Raw genomic sequence first — 26,579 nt, forward strand, 5'->3', positions numbered from 1 at the left:
AGAAGTACCCACAGTTTTGGAGCCAAAGAATAATATATCGTGGTTATAAAACTTTGAGTACCAATTTAATTTGAAGTTCAATGTCCACTCTATCCCAGAATAAGAATACATATGCTTCATATAATTGACATTAATAAAATACAAATAATACAAAATACAAAATGTGTCATCAAATGTGTATGTATACTCTAACCCATATATAAAAGTAATAGTTTGAATGTCTGTCTATTTGTAGCATGAGATCTAGCTAACTGTTGAACCAAATTACAAATTACAATGAAGCCTCATTTGTAGGTTTATAAAAAAAATACACTTCTATATCCCTCTTTTTAAAAGCGAAGCGTTTCTATAATTAGGGTCGGTAAGTCTATCACGGACAGATGCTTTTTTCGTTGAACAGTTAACTTTTTTCATCAATTTAAACAGGCTAGAATTGTACTTTCGATTTCAAACTCTGCATGATGATAACAACAAAAATCAAGTACGATTTAGGAAGCGTAGCGACTCTATGATCGTTACCAGAAAGTCCGTAAGTCCATTTAAAACATGCTGATTTTTTACTTTTTTGACAACAAATTTGAGAAAGACTAAACTACATAAATTTGAGAAAGACGATTCCTGTGACGTCATATATTTCGGAAAAGAAAAAGGGAAGAAAAAAGAAAATATCTTCAAAAGAGATGGGAGAAAAAGGAATCGTCTTCCTCAAAAGTGACACAAAAGTTATGTAGTTTAGTCTTTCTCACAAATTTCTGTATTTTATGATCATCTGATTTTTTAATACTGATTACTAAAACCACAAGATACAATTTAATAAGCAAAGCATCTCTGTAATCAAACTTTAAAAATGTAAGTATGTGAGTCCTTAAACAGTATTCTAAAGTTAAGAAGTTTTGCAACAAACTAACTTGCAATTTTGTTTAAACTTATGCAAGCATTTATATTATGCTCATTTAGTTATGATATTATTAAATTAATGTTCATTTGTCCTACTGTTTTAGAGCTTCGCTTTCATGTATGCTGTCATCCTTGTTTTTTTTAACTATACTTATCTCCTGTGAGAACCCTCTTACAAAGATCCTGTGTATGCCCCCTTGTAATAAGAGTAATAAATATATCTTTCATTGACATTTGTATTTGACATGTGTAGATCAGAGATCTTAAGGGATAAGACAATAGCCGTTAATTGATGTACATCTCTCTATAATCATAGACAAATTTACACCTGTAAATTGCAATTAGTGGTTGAAACGTTTGGACTCTCAGCTTATTGAACCAACCAATCAAAATTCCCCAAAGTTGTTGAACCATTGAATAAGAAAACATCATATTATAGCTTTGGTGACTAGTGTAATAAACAGTCTAATGTCTCCTCCCTCCCTGTGTGTAGATACTAGATATAATTCTTATTTTAGATTAATTAATTCTTTAAAAATACTACTGGCTTCGCCCCTCCTTCTAGGCTTTACCCCCTTAAGGGAGAAGGGGAGTGGTTAAACCCCAGACCCTACATTTATTTTTTTTATTATTTTAAATAGGAAGTTTTAAAAATAACATCTATAACATGAATATTTTTTTAGAATAATAAGTTTTAAATCGTTAGGACAGTTCTAAATTACAGAATAGAGCTAGTCGTAAGAGATGGACGGACGGGCGGACCCTCCCTAAATGTAGAAAAGCTTTGCTTTTACAACTGACGTCAATGTTTGTAATTCCTTATTAGGACACGTTGTATGACATAACAGCAAGAATAAAGAGATAGATAATGAGTATTAGTAATATGCATACTTCAGTTGCATCCCTAGTATCTAGGGGCTCTATATTCGAAGGGATATTAAATGGCAGAAAAAGAAAAAGACAATGGCCCATACATTTATGTACGCACATCCCAAATGTTAATACACAAAATTACCCATTCTGTAGATTAGTGGTTAAAACGTTTGGACACCAACTTTATAAACCAACAAATAAAAACTCATTAAAAGTCACCAGAGTTTTGAAGCCAACAAATAAGAAAATGTTATTATAAAAACTTCGGGGACTAGTGTAATAAAAAGCCCACTGTTCCCTTCATATATCGATTGAGACGATTGTTGTTAAACACTTACACTACAACTATTGCAGAAGTTTTTGAGAGGACGAGCGTAATTTTTAGTCTATAATGTCCTTTCTCTCCCTAAAAAAATATAGAATTAATTTTTCCTTTAATTTCTGTAATTTTATATGTGTTAATTGATATATTTTCTATTTTATTGAGTTAATATCTATATTTAGTTATTGTTTCTATTTCTAAGATAAATTAACAGTGAAATGCAACAGAGAGAGGATATTGGGCTGTTATTACAAAAAAAGTCCCCAAAGTTTTATAATAACGTTATCTTATTTGTTGGCTTAATAACTTTGGGGACTTTAGTGTTTTTTCATTGTTTGATCCATTAAGTTGAGTGTTCAAACGTTTCTACAACTAATTTTATCCTATTGAATGGTCATTTTTGTGTATCATCATAAATTAAATTCACTTCGTGCAACTACCCCTTCAATTCAATTACCCAACGTCTAAAATCTCCTTTCTCGCTGATCATATTCGCAAAAAGCAACTAAAAGCAAATAAAGGACATTGTACTGTAAATCATACTAGTACCTAAGATTTTAATTACGCTATTTGATTGGTTGGCAAATCTTGAATGGTTGGTTAAAACTTGCAGTGTCCAAACTTTTGACAAAAAACGTGGTCTCCAGCTGGGCATACTAGGACACCTAGAAGATCTGGACTTTGCTGATGATCTGGCACTGATTTCAGAAACAATTAAACATCTACAAGCTAAGACAGATAGACTAGTCAAATACGCAGGACAAGTCGGGATCTTTGTTAATGTCAAGAAGACTGAAATTATGAATATACCTATAAACCCTGATCAAACTATAACAATAAATGGTAAACAATTGAAACAAAGCAACAAATTCACCTATTTGGGGAGTGTTATCAGCAGTGAAAATGGCTCAAAAGCTGATATTAAAACCAGGATTGATAAGGCTAGGGTTGCTTTCAACAGTCTACACAACGTTTGGAATTCAAAGAAACTTGCTCTGAAAACAAAAATCAGACTTTACAACAGTAATGTAAAATCAGTTCTTCTTTATGGAGCTGAATGCTGGAGAACTGTGAAAACTGAAACAAATCAACTTAATGCATTTCACAATAGCTGCCTAAGAAGAATTTGCAAAATATTCTGGCCAAACAAAATATCAAACATTGAGCTGTATGCTAAGACCAAGTGCAATAGTATTGAAGCAGAAGTGAAATTTAAAAGACTAAGATGGCTAGGACATGTGCTCAGAATGGAACAAAATAGGTTTCCAAAAAAGTGCTTAAAATGGAACCCCACCACTGGTAAACGTAAACGGGGACAACCAAAAATGACCTGGAGGCGGAGCACTGAAAAGGACCTCTTTAATTTGAAATTAACATGGGGAGAAGCTGAAGCACTTGCAAAAAAAAAGGAATTCATGGAGGAGCAGGGTGGCCGTATTCTCTGGACTCCACAGTCCAAAAGAGAGACGCGACTGAACTGAACTGAACTGTCCAAACTTTTGAACCAATATTTTTAATTAACAAAAGGGTTATTTTTTTATCAACATTGGGTATGAAAATCAATTTATTGTTCATTGTCTTATCCCTCAGGATCTCTGAAATTGTGTAATGAGCAGTTTACGAGATCATATCACAATAGTTTTAAGATAAAAAATAAAATGGAAACTCTGACTTGGATGTCACTTTGTGAGTTCATGGCTATTTGCATGTTCTTGGCTGTTTTCTGCCTTGTGGAAATTTTTGATAACTCTGAATCTGTTAGTTCATATGAACGTCAACATTATAGGTTTGTTCATAAGAAGCGAAGCTACTCTAAATCTCACTTTGTCCGTATGTCCGTCCGTGAAAGTGAAAACCAAAGTTATTATTCAAAACAGATGCCAACAAATTTTGTGTAGATTCTTTATCCCAAGAACATCAATAGAAATGTTTAAATTATTGGAACATAAGTTAGGTTGTTCTAAAAGTTGTTTAATTGTTGCTAAAGAAGCAGTATTAAATATGCTTCTTTAATTATTTCAGATGATCCATCTGATTTATTAGCATTCGCTCTGAATGCTTTATTCTGTTTGTTTTCTAGACATTGCTAGATATCCCTTTTTATAGATGTTGTCGTTCTTATTTATTTTGTTTTCAAAGTTGTTTTGATTTGTGTTTTGTAAGTGGTTATCTGAATTGTAAGTAATACCTTTATTTGCGACAACTTTTACCTAAACCAAAAACAGATTGAACGGGGGGGGGGGGGCATTTCATGTCGTTGGGGCTTCTATCCAAGGTGTTATGGGTCCCCCTTCACCTATATCTTTTTACTTAAGTGTGCGGGGGAATGTTTCAATCCCCAAAGTGAATAGCTTAAAATCACAAAATGAGCCGTATTTATACTCCATGAAAATTTACTGGTTAGGGATTTAGATCTATTTATGTATTTATTTGAATTGTATTAGATCCAGTGGGTGTGGGTCCCGCTTGGCAAGGGGATTCAAACTAGGAGAATCTAACTTGATTACAATCCAAGTATTTGACCCTGGCTTGGGACTGGTGGACAGATATTTCAGACTCTTTGTGCCAAAAGGTAATTTCGACGCTTTAGGGGGTAGTTTTACTTTGTTGATTGTTACTTTTGGTCAGGTTCAGTTAGGTTATATTGATTGCTGTGTAGACACAGGGTTAGGACTGTCTGCAGGTGGTAGACATATTATAACCCCCTCCCATTTTTTTTATTTTGGGGTATTTTATCGTTCTTAACCGTGATTTAATTTCATTTTAGTTCTGTAACTGTCGCAACTATTTTATATTCTAAGGTATTATGTACAATTTTAAGTGCTTTTCCTTCAAACTGACTATCGAGCACGGACCCCCCCCCCCCTGACTTTGCGATGAATTTCATAATACGATCGTTTCATTTGTCCTTTTTTACCTATTTTTTTATTTAGTTTAAAATTTATTATTTAGATTATGATAGAAATGTAGCTACTCCCCTTGTTTTGGATTTCCATGGATGGACAGGAAATTTAAGTTAACTTTTGAAAATGTTCCCAGAGGAGGATTTGTAGACATGATCTTTTTTTTAGCGAAGCTACTCTATAAGTGGTTGTGTTAGAAAACTCTTCTGAGACACAAAATTTCTCTTTCTCAATCTATCACTTTCGATCTCTCTCTCTCTCTCTCTCTCTTTCTTTCTCTCTCTCTCTTTCTCTCTCTCTCTCTCTCTCTCTTTCTTTCTCTCTCTCTCTCTCACACACTCTCTCTCTCTCTCTCTTTCTCTCTCTCTCTCTCTCTCTCTCTCTCTCTCTCTCTCTCTCTATCTCTCTCTCTCTCCTTCTCTCTATGTATCTTTCTGCCACTTCAATGGAAGTAATCATCCTTGTTTTCAATACAATACCTAATATTTATTAATTATTTTTCTCCCAAAAAATAATCTTTGTAAAGGAGAACCATATTGGTTCAACAATTAGCGAGATCCTTTGCTACATGCAAAAATATCTGACCACTTTATCATAAGAAAGCATCTGAATTAGAACATTCCTAAAATATACATAAAAAATTAAAGTTATCTTGAATTATTAGGAAATTCTTATCTCCATCAACAAGAATCAAAGGAAATCCACAATTCAATATTTTCAATCAGTACCTTCTCTACAATTCTGATTTGTCCGTCTGTCAGTCACCTCATGAGTGGTGTGAAAATTTACTGTACTTTTATTTTTTTGAGAATTCTTCAAAGAATCGCTCAAAACTTGCAATGTTGCAAAATTGCTTGAATATAATATGCAAGGTTTAAAAAATAGGCTTGTTTACAAAATGGTTTCTAATCGTTTTAGGAATTATCCTTTCCAACTAAGAAAATGACATAATTATATCAAGTAACATAGTTGGTGCTAAAATAACTAATATGATTAAATGGTCATACAGACTTTTGTAGTAATTGTTTAATTATTAGAAAGCAAAGTTTGATACCGATAGGAAGATTCTAACATGTCTAAATGAGATAAATTAAAGATGAATCACATTTTGATGAAGTATGGAGAGCCAAACTAACAACTAGTTTGTTGAAATAGCCAGTGAAGGAGATCCTTTCATAGTTGCCTCCCCAGATGGTATGACAGGTAAATAAATCCTCATAGAAAAGTAACAGGATATCTGTGTGTCTGTCTTTAAAGAAGGATCTCTCTAACTGCTGAACCATAATCATTCTCCTTTATAGTGTTGCTTCTCATAGTTCCTGGAAAGGTCTATAACTATTTTGGGTAATGATACCACAACCCTTCACTGACAAACAAAACATTTTAATGTGCCGCTAGAGGCTTTTAGTAGCATAGCTGATAGTTCTTATAACAGGATTTAGAGTTTTTTATTAAAGGGAAGCACCTGGGTTAGTTTGGACTATTTTTTTATTAATTGAATTTTGGTCTAAGGGTATTTTCCTACCCTTTCCTCCTCCATCACAACTGCTGGGGACAAAGCCTCTGGATACAAGAAAGCAGCTGCGATACTTCTAAAATCTAAAACTGTTAAGACAGCTTATTGCAGTTAATGACTGATGGAATGGAGCAGCGGCCAACCTAAGCTCTATAATAAACAGTTAATATTGTTAACTTATGTTCAGATAATGACTGGAGCTGGTCCAGTTTTAATGTATCCAAAACTGATGGTCCTCTAGGACCAATTTGTGACAAAAACAGGTAATTCAAGTATTTGACAGATTTTTCTATTTGTTAGGTGAGAAGCTACACTATATAAGTGCTTTTGTCTATCCTTCTGTCTGCCTGTCTGTTGGCAATGTTAAGGGGTTGTCTATTTTAGTTTTTTGTTGTACATATGATTTAAATTACTATACACCCCTAATGCCCTCACAGAAACAAATTTTCAAAATAATTTAGGTTAAATTTTTTAGAAGGGTACCTAAAATATTTCCAAACATTTTAGGGTTCCTATGGTGCCACCACATTTGTTTACGAGAGTAATCACTCATTTAACCAATATTGGACATCATTGATCATAGGATCACATTAAAGTTATAATAATCAGACTTTAATATACTTTTATTATAGATATATTAAATTAAATTTAGGAAGAAGTATGGTGATTATCTTGGAACAATCTCTTGCTACAAGTCTTGTCCCAAGTGTGATCCTCACAATTCTTGTGACTGGACATCCTGCTATGATGATATTGCTTTCACAAGGATTATACATTTACAAAGAGTTAAATATGAAATCTTACAAAGAGTTCAATAAGATAAACTTTCAAATAGTTTTAAAGGATAACATATCAAGAGTCCAGTAAGATACTTACACAAAGTTTCACTAGGAAAACTTACCAAGAGTTTCAATAACATAACTTACAAAGAGTTCAATATGACAACTTACAAAGAGTTCAGTAAGATGACTTACAAAGATTTCACTATTATAACTTACAAAGAGTTCAATAATATATCTTAAAAAGAAACCAATAATGTAACTTCAAAGAGTTTCAATACGATAACTTATAAAGAGTTCATAAAGATAACTTCAAAGAGTTTCAATATGGTAACAATCAAAGAGTTCAAAAATATTAGTTCCAAGTAGTTCAATAAGATAACTTAAAAGAGATAACTAAAATTATATACAAAGAATTAAATTTTTGAGATTCTCTTCTATTTAGTATATTTCACTATCAATTATTTTCATTGAAGCTATTCAAACTGACAGACAAACAAACTCTAATCATAGAAATTCTTCTATTTTGAAAATGTATACAATCAGAGCTCTGGTTAATTATGTGAAAGAACACTTTTGTGTTGATGAAAGATCAATACATCAGGTACTTGTTTTATATTTTGGAAAACAATGAAAAAACAAGGAATGATTAAAAATGAAATTAAAATAATTTTTATTATGAATTCTCAAAAATATATCACTTTGTTTTCTTTGCATAAAAAGGCAAGATTTGACAGCTGAGATGGTAGAAACTGAATGAAGATTGATTATATTTAAATTGTATTTATTTGCTAGAGTGGAATATCAAATGGTGGAATGTTCAGTTATTACATGGCAGACAAACTCAGTGATATCTTTGCTTCCATAGGGATAGTCATTTTTCTTTAAAAATTATTGTTTTTTAAATGAGTTTATAGGATTAAAAAGATAAATTTCTTTTCTATAGCTTAGCATTATGCAGAAGAACTAAAAATAAAGATAACTGTGATTGAAATGACTGTGTCAACAGCTCCTGTGGCAAGTTCACCTTTGCTTGGTTTTTCTGAGCTGCCCAAACATCCACTCAACCTCATTGATATCCATGGACTATATGATCATATATTTCCTTATGATTACAATTATTCTTATGGTACAGGTAATCAGAAACTTATAGATTGAAAGATACTTTTACTAATACTGTTTGTTGGGTGGATTACTAGAATAATGGATAGATCATTTTATCCTAAAATATCTTGTGTTAAGTGATTTTGTCAAGGCTCGAACACAACCCTTTCAAAGTTAGTATTAATTTGATATATGTAGTGAAGATGCAGATGTATATTTTGAACTAAAATTTATATATTTAACTACTTTAGGTCCACATGGGTCATTAATAACAGAGATTGGCTATTACCATGAGGACAAACAAACAACAATTAAGAAATGGGTTAAAGGAAAAGATACAATATTATATTTGTAAATAGCAAATCTACTCCCTAACTCACTTTGTCTATCTTTCCATTGCATTTTTTTCATTGCTGCTATAAAAATCAGATGACATAATTTTTCTTAAAATATTCTTGCCCAATGAGCATCCCTGGGAATAATGCCTCTAGACTTATCAATTTGTATGAAGAAAATGTGAATAACCCATTAATTTTTAAGAAAGATAGCTAAAATTCCTGTGAAACTCCGCTAAATTAGGAATAAGAATAACTTTCTCTTTTGACAGACTGATATATTGGATTGTTAGGGTATCATTCAATCTTGTAATAGTTATTTTATGCATTTTATTATAATCAGCTTTCTACAGATATAAAATGTTCAATTATAAGATTAAAACCAGTTTTTATATTTGTAGAAAACTTGATATAATATGAGGGTAGACATAATTTTTTTGTGGTGGTTCTAATCTACCAGATATTAATCAGTTTCGAATGAATACGAGAAAAAAATTATTTGTAATGTATATCTCATGAAAGGACTTGGTTGCTCAAATATATCCTTGCTATACTCAACAAAAATGGATGCAGTCTCAGCATTTAAGTGCCAGGTACTCAATTGATCATTAGTGTGGACATTTATTTAGATATTCCTCATACTTTATTAGTTATTATTATTAAAATACCTAACTTTCAACAAAAACCTAGATTATCAAAAATATCTTTTTATTGCATTTTATTATTCATGAAAATTCTATACATGATTAGTTAGTATTGCTCAAAACTGATTCAAATCAGCAGATAGTAATTGGTTTTGAAGACACACTGGGGATTTTATATATAATTTTTTCTCTCATCCACCAATCTGTAGTTGATGTTATTTATTTATCTTTCATTTCCTTCTTCCTTAAAATCTTCTCTAAATGCTTTTGTCAAATCCATCAAAATGACTATCTATTTACATAGGTATGGAAAGGTTGTATGGACAGTGCCAGTGAAATAGTATCCTGCACACTGAATCAAGGACATGGATATCCTTTCAGCCAAATACAAAAATCTATAGAAGGAAAATGTTCTAAACATAAAGTGTAAAAACAATCAAACAGCGATTAAACATATTTTTATACAGGGCGTTTAAAAATAAACTGCGTTTTCCAAATTTGAGAAACAACCATTAGGAGTACAAAAAAAATAATTATATGTCAATATTCTCTATAAAAATATGCATCGAAATTGTTACAGGTGTTTTTTAATATCTCTGAAAATAACGGCGCATTTTAAAGCATAAATATTTCTAAAGATGCGTATGATGCTTTTTTCTGGTAGAATTTTGTGCCTTAAGGTTGGTTTTCAAAAATTTATTCACTTGAAAACAACATCTTAATACGGCCAATACAATTTTCTACCAATTACACTAAAAATTTCATTTAAAATTCCCTCACTGAAAACAAATATTCAGTTTTTCTTTTTGTATACTTAAGAAACATGACCTTAAAAATTGCTCATGTTCGTAAATCCCCACCCCTCATTTATTCCTATAATCCTTTAATTTGATTGACAGGTTAAGATATAAACTCATAATTTATCCATAATTTGTAATTAAATGCTTTAATAAAAAAAATTTAAACTTCAATAACTTTTTTGTCTTTAGAGATTTTTTTGTCAAATAAAAAGGAGTTTTTTTCTTTTTACTATAACCTACGTTATTAAAGAAGATTCTTTTACTGCAAATGCATCATAATCAAGAAATGTGAAAAAATGACAAATTGCAGTTTCTTAAAAATGCTTTTGTGATGAGCTAAAAAGCATTTCACCTTTAAAACTCATTAAGGTACTTTTCTTATACCTTTTTCTAAATTAATATTGGAATTCTACGATTTTTTTTAACATAATAGAAGAGTTATTTTAGTTTTTCTTGCACAACATTTTTCACATAAAGCATTTTTGGAAACTATGTACCTATCATAGAGGCCGTATTTTTAGAGATAATGAAAAACACCTGTTATAAATTTGATGTACTTTTTTACAGAGAATAAGGACATATAATCGTTTTTTCTGTATTCCTTCTGGTTGTGTCAAAAGAACGGAAAACGCAGTTTTTTCTGAAACACCGTGTATATAAATATTTAAATCTCAACTTTTGGTTAGAAGAACATCTATTCCTAGGAACTCGGATTCTGTGGCAGTTTATGAAAACCCATTCATTTCCACCTGTTAAACAAAAAGAATGAATAAATCAAATAAAATGTTTAATATCTGATTTTTTTATTTAACTTAAAATAGTACTTACCTTAAATATCAAAACATAAATTTTAGCGGCAGTAGCTGTACTTGGCAGCTGCCAGGTGTCGAAGCTGGCAGTTGGCCAGAAAACATCTGCAGATTTTTATAAAAATTCAATAAGTCATGTAGACATGTTAGATAAGTTTAGGTTTAAAGTTTAAAGTCTTTAAGTCAAAAATTGTGGTCACAGGAGCATTTTAAAGATTTCTGGAGACCTGGAGGATCAGGACCTACTGGATCATACCTGGATCCTGAAATTGACTTCAACACCTATTTTTCAAATGAGGATGTACTCCTGTAGGATATTTTAGTGTTTTGGTAACAAAAAATGCTTTGTTTATGTAAACAAAAAAAATTACATTTACATTTATATTTAAGTTCAAAGTTTTCATTCACCGAGGTTAAAAAATTTTAAAGTACTCATTTAGTTATCATTAAATTAAATTATACCAAAGGATCTCGCTAACCACTGAACCAATCGGGTTCTCCTTAACAGGGTAGCTTCTCATAGGTCCCTGGAAGGTTTATAACTATTTTCTTGGGGGGTGGGACACCCCCAACCCCCCCAAAAAATGAAAAATCCCCCCCCCCCAACAAAAAAAAAATTTTTTTATTTTTTTAACTAAAATTAAAAATGAGGGGGGGGGGGGGCACCCCCCCCAAAAAAAATTTTCGCCCCCCCAAAAAAAATTTTTTTTACTTTTTCTTTTAAAATCTAAAATTAGAAATTTAATTATTCAATTTGACTCTCTCCTCAAGTCCCCCTAGAGGCCTCTAGGGGCGTAGCCGCTAGTGTGAAATAAAGTACTAGTACAAACACAGTGAATTTATCATTGGTAAGATAGCAATACTACTCTATAATAAGTCAAAAGTCTGCACTACATTGATAATAAATTTCTGTAAATCTATCTGTCTTTCTGTAAATCTATCTGTCTTTCAGTAAATCTGTCTGTCTTTCTGAAAATCTGTAAGTATGTCTCTGTTTTTCTAATATGCATGTAGGTATACAGATATCAGCAACAGCTAAACTATATAATAGATTTTTACATTAGAGTATATTAGGTTTGATATTTTTAATGGATAAAATCGTCCATTAAGGGAGGCTGGACAGAAGTTTGATTGATAAACATTAATACAGTTAGTAGGTTGAAACGATTTTATAGAAGCAGAAATATAATCTAAGATTATTGAATATTGATATTAAAAAACATCAATAAACACGATTTATATACTTTTCAATAATAAAGTTTAATCATATTTACAGTTATTAAAAAATACAATTAAGTAAGATATGGAGCAACTTTTATTTATATTTTGTAAGATCTGGTGTATTAATTCTAAACTAAAATTTACAAGTTTCCCTCTGATGAGTGGTCAGCTTTTATTCTGACACTTGGTATAAACTGAAGACCAATATTGTTCTCTTGCTCCGTGGGGTTGGGACCTTAAAAAAGATGATTATGGCCATAGTGTGAATAATCTTATGATATTTTCAGTAAAGTTAAATAATAAAGAGTAATACTGTACTGTTCTTTACAGGATATGTGTACAAAAGAGTCAAATCATGAGAGTTTTAGAATGCATTAAGAGCGTGTACTTTTTGAACACTGCTTTTTTTTTAAATGATTTATTTAGACATACAGACAAAACATCATTCTCTAATAATGTAGTTCTGCTGGTAACAAGCACACAATTGGATTAATTAAAAGAAGAGCTTTTTTAAAAAAGAAGCATCTTTTTGAAAAACATTTAAATACACAAAATATGTTAAGGCAAATAACAATATGTCCTAATGTCCTAATATACATAAAACCAAGGGATAAACTGCTTAAAATAAGCTTTACTGTAAAGGAGAAGTTAGGAGCGGTTCACAAGATCCTTAAGTACACACACACAGATCCTGTTACTTTTATATAAGAATAATCCTTACTTATTTTGAACACTCTCTCAAGCAAGTTTGTCAAGGCAACCTAAAATATAAAAATTATTTCAAAGGTAAATACTTAGAACTAACTTTCCATCTAAGAAAATTCATTATAAGTTAATGATTTTATTTTGCTACTCTTTATAAATTGCACCCTACTATTACAGGAATCATTATGCAAAATCTAAAATTGTTAGGAGAACTCTGGAATAAAATTAGGTTAATTGTATTGTATTCACGATAACTTTTATTAAAAGAGTAATCATAAATCCAATATTTGTTTCAACGATTTAGCAATAAAGAAATTAGCAGAAGACGACATTGTAGTTTTCATAATCCTACAGGGCATATCCGTTTTATGCTGGTTTTGTGATCAGCTGTTTGCATATTGTTAAATGTCTCTTCAGGGCGATTGGAGTATTTGACCAAATTTGTAAAATAGCTGTGCTTTTAAAATGCAATGGATGCAACCTACCCTGTATCTTTCATTCATATAGAAGTAGACAATAGGGTTGATGATGACCAGGGTCCAATTCAGCATGTACGAGAATACATGTAGCTCAGTCTGATGGTAACACTTGTCATAACTCTAGATATTATAGTTATAGTTCAGCATGTATGAGAGTATATGTGCCTTAGTCTAATGGTAACACTTGTCATAACTCTAGATATTATAGATATAGTTCAGCATAATAGAAATAGAAGAATAGAAGCATATTCTGAACCCTATTTTCGTCAAATCTAAGAAGGAACACTTCTAGCAGACAAAAGTATTGTTTACTTTCGACTCAAGCTGATGTGGATTCTTAAGAAATTATAGACTCGATAGTGAGGCAAAATTATTTTTGTGAAAAATCATCCAAAAGCACATTAAAAATCTACAAAAATTAAACAAAATCATATGTGAATACCTAACCCTTAAAGATTTTATTTAATTTTTGTAAATTTTTTTATTCGATTTTGGAGGATTTTTCACAAAAATAATTTTGCCTCACCAGCGAGTAGCCAGCCTAACTTTTTTTTAAAGAATCCACCTCGTTACTAAGCTTTCAAATTTAAACGAAATTTTTGGGCAATTAATTCTGATTCCGCAAAGCTTTCTACTAAGAAAATGTACTGTTTACAGCTGACTTTTATGTATGTATGAAATGAAAAAAAACATGCCTTCGTAGCAAAATGTGTACAGAATTTCAACCAATGAGATCCAATGTAAATTCCGATGCGATTCTCCTATTGGCTCAATCAGACATTCCCTCTCTTTCTTAGTACCTTTATTTTCAGCATGTATGAGAGTACATATAGCTTAGTCTAATGGTAACACTTGTCATAATCCTAGATATTATATTATAGAGCAGCCTCGCCCCTAAAGGAAATGACAGTAGTGTTATGTATAAAAATGAAATTTATTATGAAGTTAAAAGTTACCTTTACAACTATGGCAGGAAAGTAGCAAATGAAGAAGGATAAGAAGACCATTGCCAACATCACAATGAACCTAGCACAAAAGTTAAAACAGATTGATGCCTCTTATATACAGTGGCTTATAAAGGGGGAGTTGACAGTCCGTACACCCTCCTACTGCACAGCACTGTTTATATGATTGAAGAGGTTGAAAAATATTATCGAAATATATTTCAGAATAAATTATTTGGAGAAGAAAAAAAAGGTACTTTGGAGATAAGATATTGGACCATCAATTTATGGACATCCCCAAAGCAAAATAATAAAAGGATAATAAACAAAATTACTTCTTCAGTATATTAATATTATTGATTGAAAAGAATAAAAGACTCTAATATTAAATCATCCATTCAAGATTGAATAATATAACTAAAGGAAACTTTCATCTAATGAATCAACCAATTAAAATGTAATAAATGTACCCAAAATTCTTGAAGTCTACGAATATAAGAGAGGGCTGAAAAAGTTTGGGTACCTGGATAATTTAAAGTGCAATGGCACTTCCCTTCTTAAGTTCAACAATTAATTGAATTTATCTCTTACTTGCTAGCAGGTGGTTTGACATATTCTAAGTTTTAATATATAGTAAATGTGCTACCAACAAACTCATATTTAGATAGCTTATGTTTAACTTTTACAACCGGTAGTTTTAATATTCAGAAGTGGTAATTTTGTTTATCATCATTTGGGATGTATATCAATTTATTATCCACTGTCTTATCCCTTGAGATCCCTGAAGTAAGGACATATTACCGGTTAGATTTCTGGACCACCGTATTATAAGCGGTGTTGCGACGCTTCTCCCTAATTTTTTTTGTGATTCACATTTACAAAGTTTTTTTTTTTAAATAGGTGAAACTTTTCTAAAATAATGGCTATGAATTTAGTAACGGATAGTCGTTCATTTAGGCATCTTAATTGTCTAATTGACTTCAACTCGGCATAATGATTCCTGTAACAGTAATATAGGTCTTCTTGAAATATGTTTATTTTTTAAAATTTTGGCAACATTTATTATATTTTATATATATTCTGTTTACTGATTTTTGGAATAATGATTTCCAGGACAACAAGTTACAATATTACAAGCAAAGCATCTCTAAAAACATTTCTCTTAATTTAAACAATTTGATTTACATAAATTAATGTCCTTCATAATAAGTTTTAACACTCTACAAGTGTTAATGTGTTTGTCTTACATTTTGTTAAGGGTTACGTTTGTATGGATTGTTAATTTGAAATAGTATGACTATAACAAAGCATTTGATAGATCACTTTTGAAATATTTCTACTGCTGGCTAGAAATCACAATGAGGTCAATAAAGAAAAGTAGTGTTATAGTCAAAAAATCCAACATTTCATATGTTTTTTCATTTGCCAACCTTATTAAAAATTAACGAGAAGTCTGTATGTTTTTGTGGATGTGTGTAGCAAATTATCTCGATAACTTCTGAACCAATATGGTTCTCCTTTACAGTGAAGATACTTCTAGGTCAAAGGAAGGGTTATAACTAGTTTTAGAGGGGTTAAATGTAAAATTCTACATTGAAAAATTTATATTTTTTTATTTTGCAACTAAAATTTAAAGGAAAGATTTGACCCTAGAGGCCTCTAGGGGCGTAGCTACTTATAATATTTATATTGATACTAAAATGTACTGCATTAGTAATCAAATTATATTATTTTAGCTATTATATATAGCGGTCAGTTTTGTAACTAAATGATAATGTGAATCACCCACCTTGCTTCTTGTCTGTTTTCATCCTCACAAGCTGTAGCAGCTACACTTTTGTATTTCATTCGCCAAATCTAGAAAAAAAGACTGTCAAGCCAGTGCTTTTGTGTTGTGAAAGTTCATTATTTTCTTTCTTCATTATTCCAAGTTTTCTACATGGGCATTGCAGCATTTAGAATTCTTTTTCCAAGGACAAAGACTAAAGTGTAGCTGTGTTTGATGCCCTAGGAAAATGGTTTTTGATGTCACCGCTTTTAGCCTACCTATTCTACTGACCTCATATTAGAGGAAAAGAGAAAGGACAGTGGTTAAGAAACCCCCTAGAAAGGAGATGGGGTATAGGGTATTTCCTGACGTCAATAGAATAGGTAGGCCAAAAGCAGTGACATCTATCCCCATTTTGCTAAGGCACTTTAAACAGCTATAGTGTCTGAATGGACGATGACTTGATGTTCACCTTTAATGATGATAATTAAAAATTACCCATTTAATAATAAGATTATTGGTTTAAAAGTTTGGACACTTCAGAAACCAACCAATTTAAAATTCAATAAAAGTACTCAAGGTATTCAAGATAAGATATGTATTGGTTATAAAACTTTGGGTACCAGTGTAATTTAAAGTCCATTGTCCCCTTCCCTCCCTGGTAACTAGCGCAGCAAGAAAAAGCTGTCATAATCTATATATAAGAATGCAATTTTACAGGTTTATGTCGAATGTATAATCTAAATAAAAAGTGGTCCAATCGAAAGTCTAATGACATTATTATTGGTTGTAAATTTCAAAGGGCTTTAATAATAATGCGTTTAATATCTTATTAAAAACATTAGAGTGTCAGAACTTAATTAACTGAATATTAATTTATGACCCTAAAAAATTATATTGGTATGTTTTGCATGGATGGACAGCCTAATTATATAAAAGTTTTAAAAATTTTGATTACCTTGATAGCCATCTTGAAAAGCCAAATGTAATTATTCATCTTTTCTTTTTTATTTTAATTTGGTAGATTTAGATTAATCTCCAAAACAACTGTCAGTGTGTTTTTTACTTGTATGTACTAAAAAACGTGTGTAAATTCTTTTAAATGGTTTTTATAAAATTCATCTTTTATTAAATATATATTTTAATATTCATGATAAAAATGTGAATAATTGCCCAATATAAAGAAGAAGAATTGCCAAACAAATTCACAGTTCATTTCGATCAGTTCATAATCCTAATATCCAAAGAGACTGACGGACATACGAACAGACAATCATTCTATTTTGTAATATAGATTATTTTGACACTAAGTGTTTTGACCAATTTAAAAATGATTTCATATTTGTAAATAATTATTGCAGTTTTAACATTTTATACTAGGCAATTATACACATTTTTTTCTAAATAGCAAAATAGGTAAAGTTAAAGTTGAAATAAGGATTGTATATCATGAATTATGAAAGTTCCTTTTGATTTTTAATCTTTTTTCTTAGTGCTTTCACTAAAACCTCAAAAATGCAACAAAAAAAACAGTTGAATATATTTCTGAAATCATATTTTATAGATGATAATCAATTGCCCGTGTGTTGACTATAAACAGCGTGGCACATGGAATCATAAATCCAGCTGAAAAAATAAACAAAGTTAAGCCATACTGAACAATCATGTATAGTATCGTATTATAGACAATTTTCCGAGGACAAAAAAATATAAATCATATTAATAACACTAGTTTGGTTTTAATTTTATATTCTTTTCTGTGGACAATTTCTATAACACAAGTTTTGATTCTGGGTAAAAACAGATGGAAATGAAAATACTTACTTGCATATACAGTCGACTTCATATTAAATCCCTAAAAATATTTTAATTTTTAGATTAAGAAAAGGCATTTGATACTGTATTATTTCTAGTACTTGTATTCAAAAATATTTTTTTTGAATATTCTAATGTAAAAGTAACAGGATGTCTCTTGTACTGAAAGATCTTGAAAACTGCTGAAACGATATTGTTATTTATACAGTGAAGCTTCTTTTAGTTCCAGGGAATGTTTATAACTATTTTGTATGAGTGTAACCTCAAAAGAAAAATGCTCCCTCTAAATTATAAAATTGTTAAAACTGAAACGGTCACCCTTTCGTCGCCCCTCACAATATTTAAGTGGGTAATTATTATTAAACAAGGATGACAACATCCATAAGTAGCGAAGCTCAAAAATTATAATTGTAAATCAGGAAAAAATACTATAAAGCAGTGTCATATAATAAATATTAATATTGGTAAAAAAGGAAATTATCAAACATTCAAAATCACGCAACCTAATAATCATGAAAACTTTAAAATCTAGAAATCGATCTAGCACCGCAATTAATAGACAAATCTTAATGAAACTTGATGGAAATATGTAGAACATGAGCATATTCAATATGATAATTTCAATCGTCAATCCTGAATAGGAATTGAGAAAACCATGAAAACCTAAAAAATCTAGGAATCGATCTAGCACCCCAATTATTAATAAGAAAAATATTAATAAAACTTGGTGAAAATGTGTAGAATATAAAATTAATTAAACCCTGAAAATTTCAGCCCTTTATCTTGAAAATGAGTTGAGAAAATCACGAAAACGTAAAAATCTAGGAATCGATCTAGCACCGCAAATAACAAACAGATGGACAAAACAATGTATATATTAGATGGGCATATATAGTGGAAATCTTTACTAAAAATTTAAGCTGTCTATCTTGAATAGGAGCCGAGAAAATCTCTTTCCCCCCAATTCATTAATTACGGACAGACGGACGGACATTCGGAATTATAGAGTAGCTTTGCTACTAATAAATAACAACACTACTTGGGTGATACTAACCTCTCTGGAAACTAAGGTACAGCTCTGGGTGATAAGATTGAGTCCCACACCTCCCTTCAAATTAAGGGTGGGCAGGAGAACTAGAGTCAGGGGAAACAACCAGGAAAATGACAACAGAATGATGCTGAAAAAAATGATAATGTCTCAACTGAGTAATTTGTATTTTTATGGTCTGTGACTTAAGACACCCAAAAATGAGAACAATTAAAAGAAATTAATGCCGTTCGCTAAAACTCTCAAGCTACCAACAACCAAATACAAATTTCGGGAATTTCTACTTTCAATTTTAGTTTCTAAAAGAAAAACTTAAATAAATTGGGAGGAGGGCTAATTTTCCATGAGAGGGTAAGGTACCTTTCCCTAGGCTATTTATAAAACCTTCATGGACCTGCAATAAGCTTCACTGTAAAGAAAAACTATGTTGGTTTAGCGGTTAGCGAGATCTTAATCTTAAGGTCAGACATCCTGTTATTTTACATAAGGATAGTTGTTACCTCATAACTCTGAACTTATGTTGTCTAATTATGATCACTTTAGAAAAAAATACTTCTGCCTTCTGAGGATATAGTAACAGTAGTGCTCTAGATAGATAGATAGATAGATAGATAGATAGATAGATAGATAGATAGATAGATAGATAGATAGATAGACAGATAGATAGATAGATAGATAAATAGATAGATGGATTCATGGGTTTTTGAATCTTCTCCAAAAAATTTCAATTGTCTATCTTAAATAGCAGTCGAATAGTGTTAAGAATGACGACGGAAAGTTTGAATTATAGAATAGCCTTGCTAATTAAAATTTTAATCCTTACCGTTGTAGTGTAACCATAGTCAAACTGTTAAAAAATCATTTACTTATTTCTAAGCTAAAAGTGACTTTTATTCTAAAGGGGTTTGTGGTAAACCCCCACGATTAAAAAAACACTTCATAAAAACTTCTAATAATAAAACCTTCGTATTACAAGTAAGTATATTTCTTGAAAACAGAGCCCAGCGGTTAGCCAGATCTTAAGTTTCATCCACACTGATCGAGAGACAGGCATTGTAGAATAGAATAAACCGTAGATTCTATAAATGTAAAGATTTTTAAAAACATGAAATGTCGTCGTTTAAAATTTTTGCTTTGAAAAAAATTGAATATTAATGGAAAAATTAACAGAAATTTAAGTAAATTATTTCCTTAATAAATTCACTCCATTTATCCTGAAACAAGAAGACTTTTATTATTGTATTATTTTATTTTTTCAGTATAAAAACAAATTTCGAATGCTTAAAAAAATATTATTTATAATCAAAAACATTTTTTTGTCAACTTCCAAGCTTTGCTTCTTCTGAACATAATTGTCCATTCATATTTTCAATCAGGTAGGGAGGGGACATTTGAATTTAAATTTCATAACCACGTTATCTTATTCTTTGGCTAAAAAATTTTTATTCGGTACTTTTTTTGAATTTTGATCGGTATGTAACTAACTTTCAGCCAAAAATTTCAGTCTATAGGAGGAAGTAATTTTGTAAAATAATTTATCATTCATTGTCTTATCCCTTAATGTCCCTGATTCCTTACCCATAGAATGAGAGAGGATAAACTCTGCAGAGAAAAGGTCCAAGATTTTCCATCCAGTCTCTAAACAGAATATTTACAACCATCCTGTTTCCAGACCCTGTGGGGGGCTCTAACCCTGCGGGGCCAATTGCCTAACCCTGCAGGGCAATCACCTATCCTAATTTAAACCCAACCTAAGATAACCTCTCAAAAGCTACTGTAAATATACGACAAAACGACCCTTAATAGGCGTTGTCACGAAAGGGACTATACCTGGATCCTCATACAAAATATAGTAACATGAAGTCTGTCTGTCAGTACCGAAGAATTTAGCGAACCACTGAAACGATATGGTTCTCCTTTTTCTTCAAGAGAAATCGCCACTATAAAAAAAAATTATTTTTACTTTTTCTTTTTCGAACTAAAATTGAAATCGGAGGGGGGGGGGCGATCTTACCAACCACTGAATTGACATGACTTTTCTTAACAATGAAGCTTTTTGCGGTTCCCGGGGTGGTTATTTGTTTTAAAAACAAAAACAAAAAATGTGAGGTATCTCCCCCCCCCCTCCCACCCTTGTTTAAGCAAGATTTATAAAGTTTACCTTGTAATGAATCTAGTAGCTAGTATGGGCAGGTTAAAACAAAGATTACCTTGTAATGAATCTAGTAGCTAGTATAGGCAGGTTAAAACAAAGATTACCTTGTAATAAATCTAGTAGCTAGTATGGGCAGGTTAAAACAAAGATTACCTTGTAATGAATCTAGTAGCTAGTATGGGCAGGTTAAAACAAAGATTACCTTGTAATGAATCTAGTAGCTAGTATAGGCAGGTTAAAACAAAGATTACCTTGTAATAAATCTAGTAGCTAGTATGGGCAGGTTAAAACAAAGATTACCTTGTAATGAATCTAGTAGCTAGTATGGGCAGGTTAAAACAAAGATTACCTTGTAATAAATCTAGTAGCTAGTATGGGCAGGTTAAAACAAAGATTACCTTGTAATGAATGTAGTAGCTAGTATGGCTGGTTAAAACAAAGATTACCTTGTAATGAATCTAGTAGCTAGTATGGGCAGGTTAAAACAAAGATTACCTTGTAATAAATCTAGTAGCTAGTATTGGCAGGTTAAAACAAAGATTACCTTGTAATGAATCTAGTAGCTAGTATGGGCAGGTTAAAACAAAGATTACCTTGTAATGAATCTAGTAGCTAGTATAGGCAGGTTAAAACAAAGATTACCTTGTAATAAATCTAGTAGCTAGTATGGGCAGGTTAAAACAAAGATTACCTTGTAATGAATCTAGTAGCTAGTATGGGCAGGTTAAAACAAAGATTACCTTGTAATAAATCTAGTAGCTAGTATGGGCAGGTTAAAACAAAGATTACCTTGTAATGAATGTAGTAGCTAGTATGGCTGGTTAAAACAAAGATTACCTTGTAATGAATCTAGTAGCTAGTATGGGCAGGTTAAAACAGCATGTCCATAAGTCAGTTATAGATACTAAATTTTAAATTAATAACATTAAACCATAAATTATGATGGTGCCCAAAATATTAATGTGCTTTTCTTTCATTGGTTAGCTTAAAAACGTTGGGGACTTGATATATTATTATATTGGTTGAGACTTGTATTGTCTTTATCAATAAGGGTTATTTTGTTTCTCATCATTGGGGATTCACATCCATTTTTGTCCAATGTCATATCCATTAAAATCCTTGTTAAACAAGGATGAAAACATCAATAAATGTAAAGCTCAATAAATCAGATATTCAGGCAATTGAACTACAATTAAATGTGCCTGTAAAATTGCTATGAAAGATATGCTATAATTACATTTCTCAAAATAACATATACAGTTTTATTATATGAAAATAGTAAAAATGCATACTTAAAATGTAATAGTGATAAAGTTTTAAGCTTCCAAGGTTTCTTGATTTTTTACAATTTTATTTACTTAATTTTAAGTTTTAAAATAACAGTTTACTGTTTTTTCTTCATCCAAGCAATTTTTTAACTTTCAGCGTTGGTTATGAACATACATGTTCTTTTTATCGGTGTTTTCACTCAAAATGCCGGTTGAACACTTTTAACCCCCCCCCCCACACACTCATTTAAAAATAAGGAGAAGTTAGTTTTTCCCGTTTTCCTAGCACCTACGGGGGGCCATAACCCTGCGGGGCGTGTACCTGCGGTGCTCTAACCCTGTGGGGTTGTCCAATATAAACACACTATCTTGACTAAGAGTCCCCCCTTATTTCAAAATAAGGGGGGGGGGGGAATTAATGCCCACCAGGGTACTTTGTATGAAAGCGCCTTGTCTTCTAAGCAGTGTAACTTACCTGACACTAGAAACGGAGTTGTTACATGGTTCTTGGTTCGTCTAAATATTTATATTCTTTTAATCAGGGGGGGGGGGTGGATAATTTAATACTCCGCCGAATAAAACTCTTATTTTTTTGTATATATTAGATTTTATGCCCTCATAACAAATATATCCTGATAGATAAGAAGTTTATTTGACCCTGCATTTTTGAGATTCAAATTGAGTTTAACCCCATCCCACCCCCCCCCCCAAAAAAATGATTTAAGGGGGGCATAATTTATTGATTGAAATTTTTAAGAAAAACAATTAAATTTTACTTACCCATAAGTCAAAATCGCTATCAAATTCCATATCAATATGTCATTTCAAATTTCAAAAACAACTGCAAAGCTACTACTTGTAGAGATGGTCTGTCTGTCTGTTGGTTTATCTACTTTCCTTACTTCCCTTTTTTATACTTCGCTCTTATGTATAACTTTATTAATTAAAACTATCTCATGTTCTCTTAGTAACACACTGAATATTTTGTTTTACATTCTACGGAAATTAGCCAGGATTATAGGGATGGGTCAATGTATCTAAAATTTGATTGTCTTGGCCAACGCAACTTATCTTATGCTATATACTACGCCAATTCAATAGAATTCTCTTGGGGGGTTTTGGAGTAGTTTAAAACTACTTATATCAAGAACAAAAAGCGAGAAAGAAATTTAGGGAGGGACACTTTTTGGTACCCTCCCCAAAATTAGTCATTAACCTTACATATGAGATACACGAGAAACTATACTGTAAAGGAGAAATATATTGGTTCAGCGGTTAGCGTGGTCTTTCGTTTCAAACAGACACACAGATAGATAAACTCACCGACTGATACTTTTATAAAAGTATTATTGAAAGGTTTATGCATACTCAATCACAGAAGCTAAAGACTATTGAAATAATATTCCTATGATAAAGGTAAGGTTTAAAGTAGCCCCAATCCCAGAAGCTATGATGGCATAGGCGCCTGCCAGTCCTAAAATAAAATGATCTAAAATTAATCCTTTTCTCCATTATTTGCTGAAAGCAAAATTTCAAACACAACAAATGGTAGAAGGATTGTTTTATTAAATTGTCATATTCCTAAATCCCTGTAATCCCAGTAATCGTGGTTTCGCCCCTTGAGGACTCCCCCCACCACAATAAAATCAAATCATGTGGGGGTTAATTTTTTCCAGGGGGCAATTTCTCTTGGGTTGGCGTTGGTAATAGAGATAACCAAGAGACATATTGTTTAAATCAGCCAATATGTGAATAGTGACGGTACATCCCAGACCTGTCATTGGTTCGAACATTTTACAGATTTGAGCACGTAAGGGCATAGTTTTTTTTTTCATTTCGTTCCCATAATGAGTCAGCTATAATTGTCGATTTTTTTAGGATAAAGCTTTTCGTGAATAAATCTCGTTTTTAAAAAATAAATGTTTTTTGTCTGGTAAATATCCCTTTGTAAGTTTGACGAAAAATGGGGTCAGATGGATTATCTAGCTATACTGTGTCTATTGCTTTTTTAATTGCGAGATCTTTTCTTACAGACAGACAGACAACAATCCTGTTACTTTTACTCATTTATAAGGACTATACCTGATTCAGTTTGACTAAATACCATTCCTGAGAATGGTATTGAACAATTCTCTGTAACATTATATTGCCATAATCCGATTTAAAGGGATAAAACAATTACCGATAAATCGATCTACATTCCCAATAATGATGCACTAAAGAACCCCTTCTGTAGATTACAATTAGTGGTTAAAACGTTTGGACACTCAACATAATAAACCAACCAATCAAAAATCATGTAAGTCCCTAAAGTTTTTAAGCCAACGAATAAGAAAACGTGATGTTAAAACTTTGGGGACTAGTGTAATAAACAGCCCAATGTCCCCTCCCTCCGTAGCTATTATCAAAATATTTCCTGTTTAAAAAAGTGAAGCTTTTTTATATTTAGGGTCAGTCTGTCCGTACGTCTCTGTGTGGAGGCTGGGGTGGCACGTTGAGGATAAGCACTCTAAATTCAAAAGTAGCGTACAATTAGTTAAATATAGCAGTGCCTTTGTTTTCCCATTCTGTAAGTCCATAATCTAAAAAGTATAAATTTAAATAGCGCAGTTAGTAGAATGGAGTATCAGCATAATATGAAAGTCTAAACAAATTTGTATGAAAATTTGTTACAGAACTGTTTAAATAAAAGGATCTAGTGCAGAGGTGGATTCTTCAAAAAAAAAAATTGCCCCACTAATCGCTAAACCTCCAAAACCACATAAAAAATCTACAAAAATTAAATAAAATCCTATGTTAATAATCCTTCTATGATTTAGTTTAATTTTTGTAGATTTTTAATGTGATTTTGGTGGATTTTTCACGAAAAAATTTTGCCCCACTAAGCGATTAAGAACTATCCATTACGGAAGGTTGGACCTACAATGAGTTTAAAAATCTTTAATAACAAGGATGACAACAACTATAAAAACAAAAAATTGGTGGACAAACGAAAATTAACAAATATTTATAACAAGTAAAACTCTGTAAATCGTGAATTCAATAACTGAAATCTTTACAATTTTAGATTTTCTTCTAAAGAGACTTTGCTTATAACATTGTGCTTATTGTTCTAGGAATATTAAAAATATCAAGAGAATAAGATAATTTTATCAAATAAATATTAGGTGTAGTCCCTTTCGTGGCAACGCCTCACAGTAACTTTTCCCCTATTTCTAGCCCCTTTGATGAGCTCTTACCCTGCGGGGCAATCATCTTACCTAATTAACCTAACCTAACCTAAATAACCTATCAAAAGCTACTATAAAAATACGACGGAATGCCCCGTAAAAGGCGTTGCCACGAAAGGGACAATATCCTAAAATTTAAAGTCAAAAAAGGTAGAAAATGATGATAATCACCGTAATTAATGAGGCGGAGATGACGTTTATCTGATCCATTGTAATCTCCTCTTGAGCCATCATGACCTTAGTAATAAATCTATGAATATAGATGAATAACCAGACAACTACCTGGATCCCCCTGTTGAGGACCGTTTTTGTATGCTAGCAAATTGCTTTCTACTTGGCTGTGTTATTCCCTACGTTATTGGTTGATTTTTATAAAGACCTTATTAAAAGTCGGCACTTGGGGTTATTTAACCCCTTCCCCCTCTATTGTTATACTCTAATACCTTCGTAATCTACTCCAACGCCATCATACCCTTCAGTTTCTGTCCTCTCATTTTCTTGGTTTTCCACCTTAAAACTCGAGGTTGCCCTGGTTAGCAAAAGAAACATTAAAACATGTTGTAACATTATTGTTCTGAAAAAATGGAATTTGAACAGTTCATTTTTTGATTGTATTCATATGCAAAGATGACATAAATTGCAATTTTATCAAACTTATAGATAAATTAGTATGTCCAATAAGGGACAAAATTAACAAGGATGACAACATCCATAAGTAGCGAAGCACTAAAATTTTAAGATTTTAATTTACACATACAGCAAATTTACAGTGGATGTGTTTTCGCCAGTGCAATGAATGTATTTATGATAAACTGAACACAGTGCCATCAAAGGTGCATTGACTTTAGTGTCAGAACCTAAATTGGGACATAGTGCATTTCATTACCCTAGGTTAGGTAACTTCATTTCACTTTTCAATAAAATCTAAAATGCAGCCGTTTTTGAGAAAATTAGATTTAAAAAT

The 26,579-nt window shown here is 31.6% G+C and overlaps 3 protein-coding genes and 1 long non-coding RNA gene across 5 annotated transcripts; 2 read left to right on the forward strand and 2 right to left on the reverse strand.

The window, feature by feature from the left end:
* The first annotated feature begins 3,737 nt into the window (after positions 1-3,737).
* LOC145335145 (uncharacterized) lies at positions 3,738-5,112 on the forward strand. Its single transcript, XM_080180877.1, has 3 exons — positions 3,738-3,878; positions 4,537-4,664; positions 5,045-5,112. The coding sequence occupies exons 1-3, from the start codon at positions 3,751-3,753 to the stop codon at positions 5,110-5,112; spliced, it is 324 nt and encodes a 107-aa protein (XP_080037003.1). The 5' UTR covers positions 3,738-3,750.
* A 930-nt stretch (positions 5,113-6,042) lies between these two features.
* On the forward strand, positions 6,043-7,329 carry LOC145335146 (uncharacterized). Its single transcript, XR_013885179.1, has 3 exons — positions 6,043-6,198; positions 6,699-6,774; positions 7,164-7,329. It is a non-coding gene; the product is annotated as an uncharacterized LOC145335146 (long non-coding RNA).
* A 4,894-nt stretch (positions 7,330-12,223) lies between these two features.
* LOC145335119 (G-protein coupled receptor moody-like) lies at positions 12,224-17,101 on the reverse strand. 2 transcript variants are annotated; one of them, XM_080180845.1, is made up of 7 exons: positions 17,058-17,101; positions 16,121-16,188; positions 15,133-15,183; positions 14,344-14,413; positions 13,394-13,507; positions 12,925-12,964; positions 12,224-12,438 (listed from the first exon to the last, which is right to left on the reverse strand). In XM_080180845.1, the coding sequence occupies exons 1-7, from the start codon at positions 17,094-17,096 to the stop codon at positions 12,344-12,346; spliced, it is 477 nt and encodes a 158-aa protein (XP_080036971.1). In that variant the 5' UTR covers positions 17,097-17,101; the 3' UTR covers positions 12,224-12,343. The 2 variants fall into 2 exon arrangements, with proteins under 2 accessions (XP_080036971.1, XP_080036972.1); XM_080180846.1 differs by lacking the exon at positions 15,133-15,183 and having other exon boundaries at positions 17,058-17,092.
* A 501-nt stretch (positions 17,102-17,602) lies between these two features.
* LOC145335120 (protein trapped in endoderm-1-like) lies at positions 17,603-26,185 on the reverse strand. The gene is made up of 15 exons (XM_080180847.1): positions 26,059-26,185; positions 25,787-25,852; positions 24,938-24,967; positions 24,468-24,518; positions 23,791-23,859; positions 23,166-23,181; positions 22,861-22,901; positions 21,955-22,021; positions 20,541-20,600; positions 20,153-20,176; positions 19,786-19,809; positions 19,463-19,549; positions 18,969-19,092; positions 17,924-17,954; positions 17,603-17,725 (listed from the first exon to the last, which is right to left on the reverse strand). Exons 1-15 carry the CDS (start codon positions 26,180-26,182, stop codon positions 17,658-17,660), a joined length of 882 nt encoding a protein of 293 aa, XP_080036973.1. The 5' UTR covers positions 26,183-26,185; the 3' UTR covers positions 17,603-17,657.
* Positions 26,186-26,579: the final 394 nt, after the last annotated feature.

Source organism: Acartia tonsa, chromosome 13 (assembly GCF_053477335.1).
Source record: "Acartia tonsa isolate MP-2025a chromosome 13, ASM5347733v1, whole genome shotgun sequence".
Classification (NCBI taxonomy): domain Eukaryota; kingdom Metazoa; phylum Arthropoda; class Copepoda; order Calanoida; family Acartiidae; genus Acartia; species Acartia tonsa.

What these genes read in the sequence shown, in the direction of transcription:
- LOC145335145 (XM_080180877.1), top strand. Translation starts at nt 3,751, where the DNA reads ATGGAAACTCTGACTTGGATGTCACTTTGTGAGTTCATGGCTATTTGC. An exon ending in TATGAACGTCAACATTATAG is followed by an intron (nt 3,879 to 4,536) that starts GTTTGTTCATAA and finishes GAATTGTATTAG; the next exon opens with ATCCAGTGGGTGTGGGTCCC. An exon ending in CAGACTCTTTGTGCCAAAAG is followed by an intron (nt 4,665 to 5,044) that starts GTAATTTCGACG and finishes TTTATTATTTAG; the next exon opens with ATTATGATAGAAATGTAGCT.
- LOC145335119 (XM_080180845.1), bottom strand. Translation starts at nt 17,096, where the DNA reads ATGAATAATTACATTTGGCTTTTCAAGATGGCTATCAAG. An exon ending in GAAAACAGACAAGAAGCAAG is followed by an intron (nt 15,184 to 16,120) that starts GTGGGTGATTCA and finishes AAAAAAAATTAG; the next exon opens with GGAGAAGCGTCGCAACACCG. An exon ending in TGAGAGAGTGTTCAAAATAA is followed by an intron (nt 12,439 to 12,924) that starts GTAAGGATTATT and finishes ATCTTTTTTAAG; the next exon opens with GTCCCAACCCCACGGAGCAA.
- LOC145335120 (XM_080180847.1), bottom strand. Translation starts at nt 26,182, where the DNA reads ATGTTACAACATGTTTTAATGTTTCTTTTGCTAACCAGGGCAACCTCG. An exon ending in TCTCCGCCTCATTAATTACG is followed by an intron (nt 24,968 to 25,786) that starts GTGATTATCATC and finishes TATACTTTTTAG; the next exon opens with ATTATGGACTTACAGAATGG. An exon ending in GCTACTAGATTCATTACAAG is followed by an intron (nt 20,601 to 21,954) that starts GTAATCTTTGTT and finishes TATTCTGTTTAG; the next exon opens with AGACTGGATGGAAAATCTTG.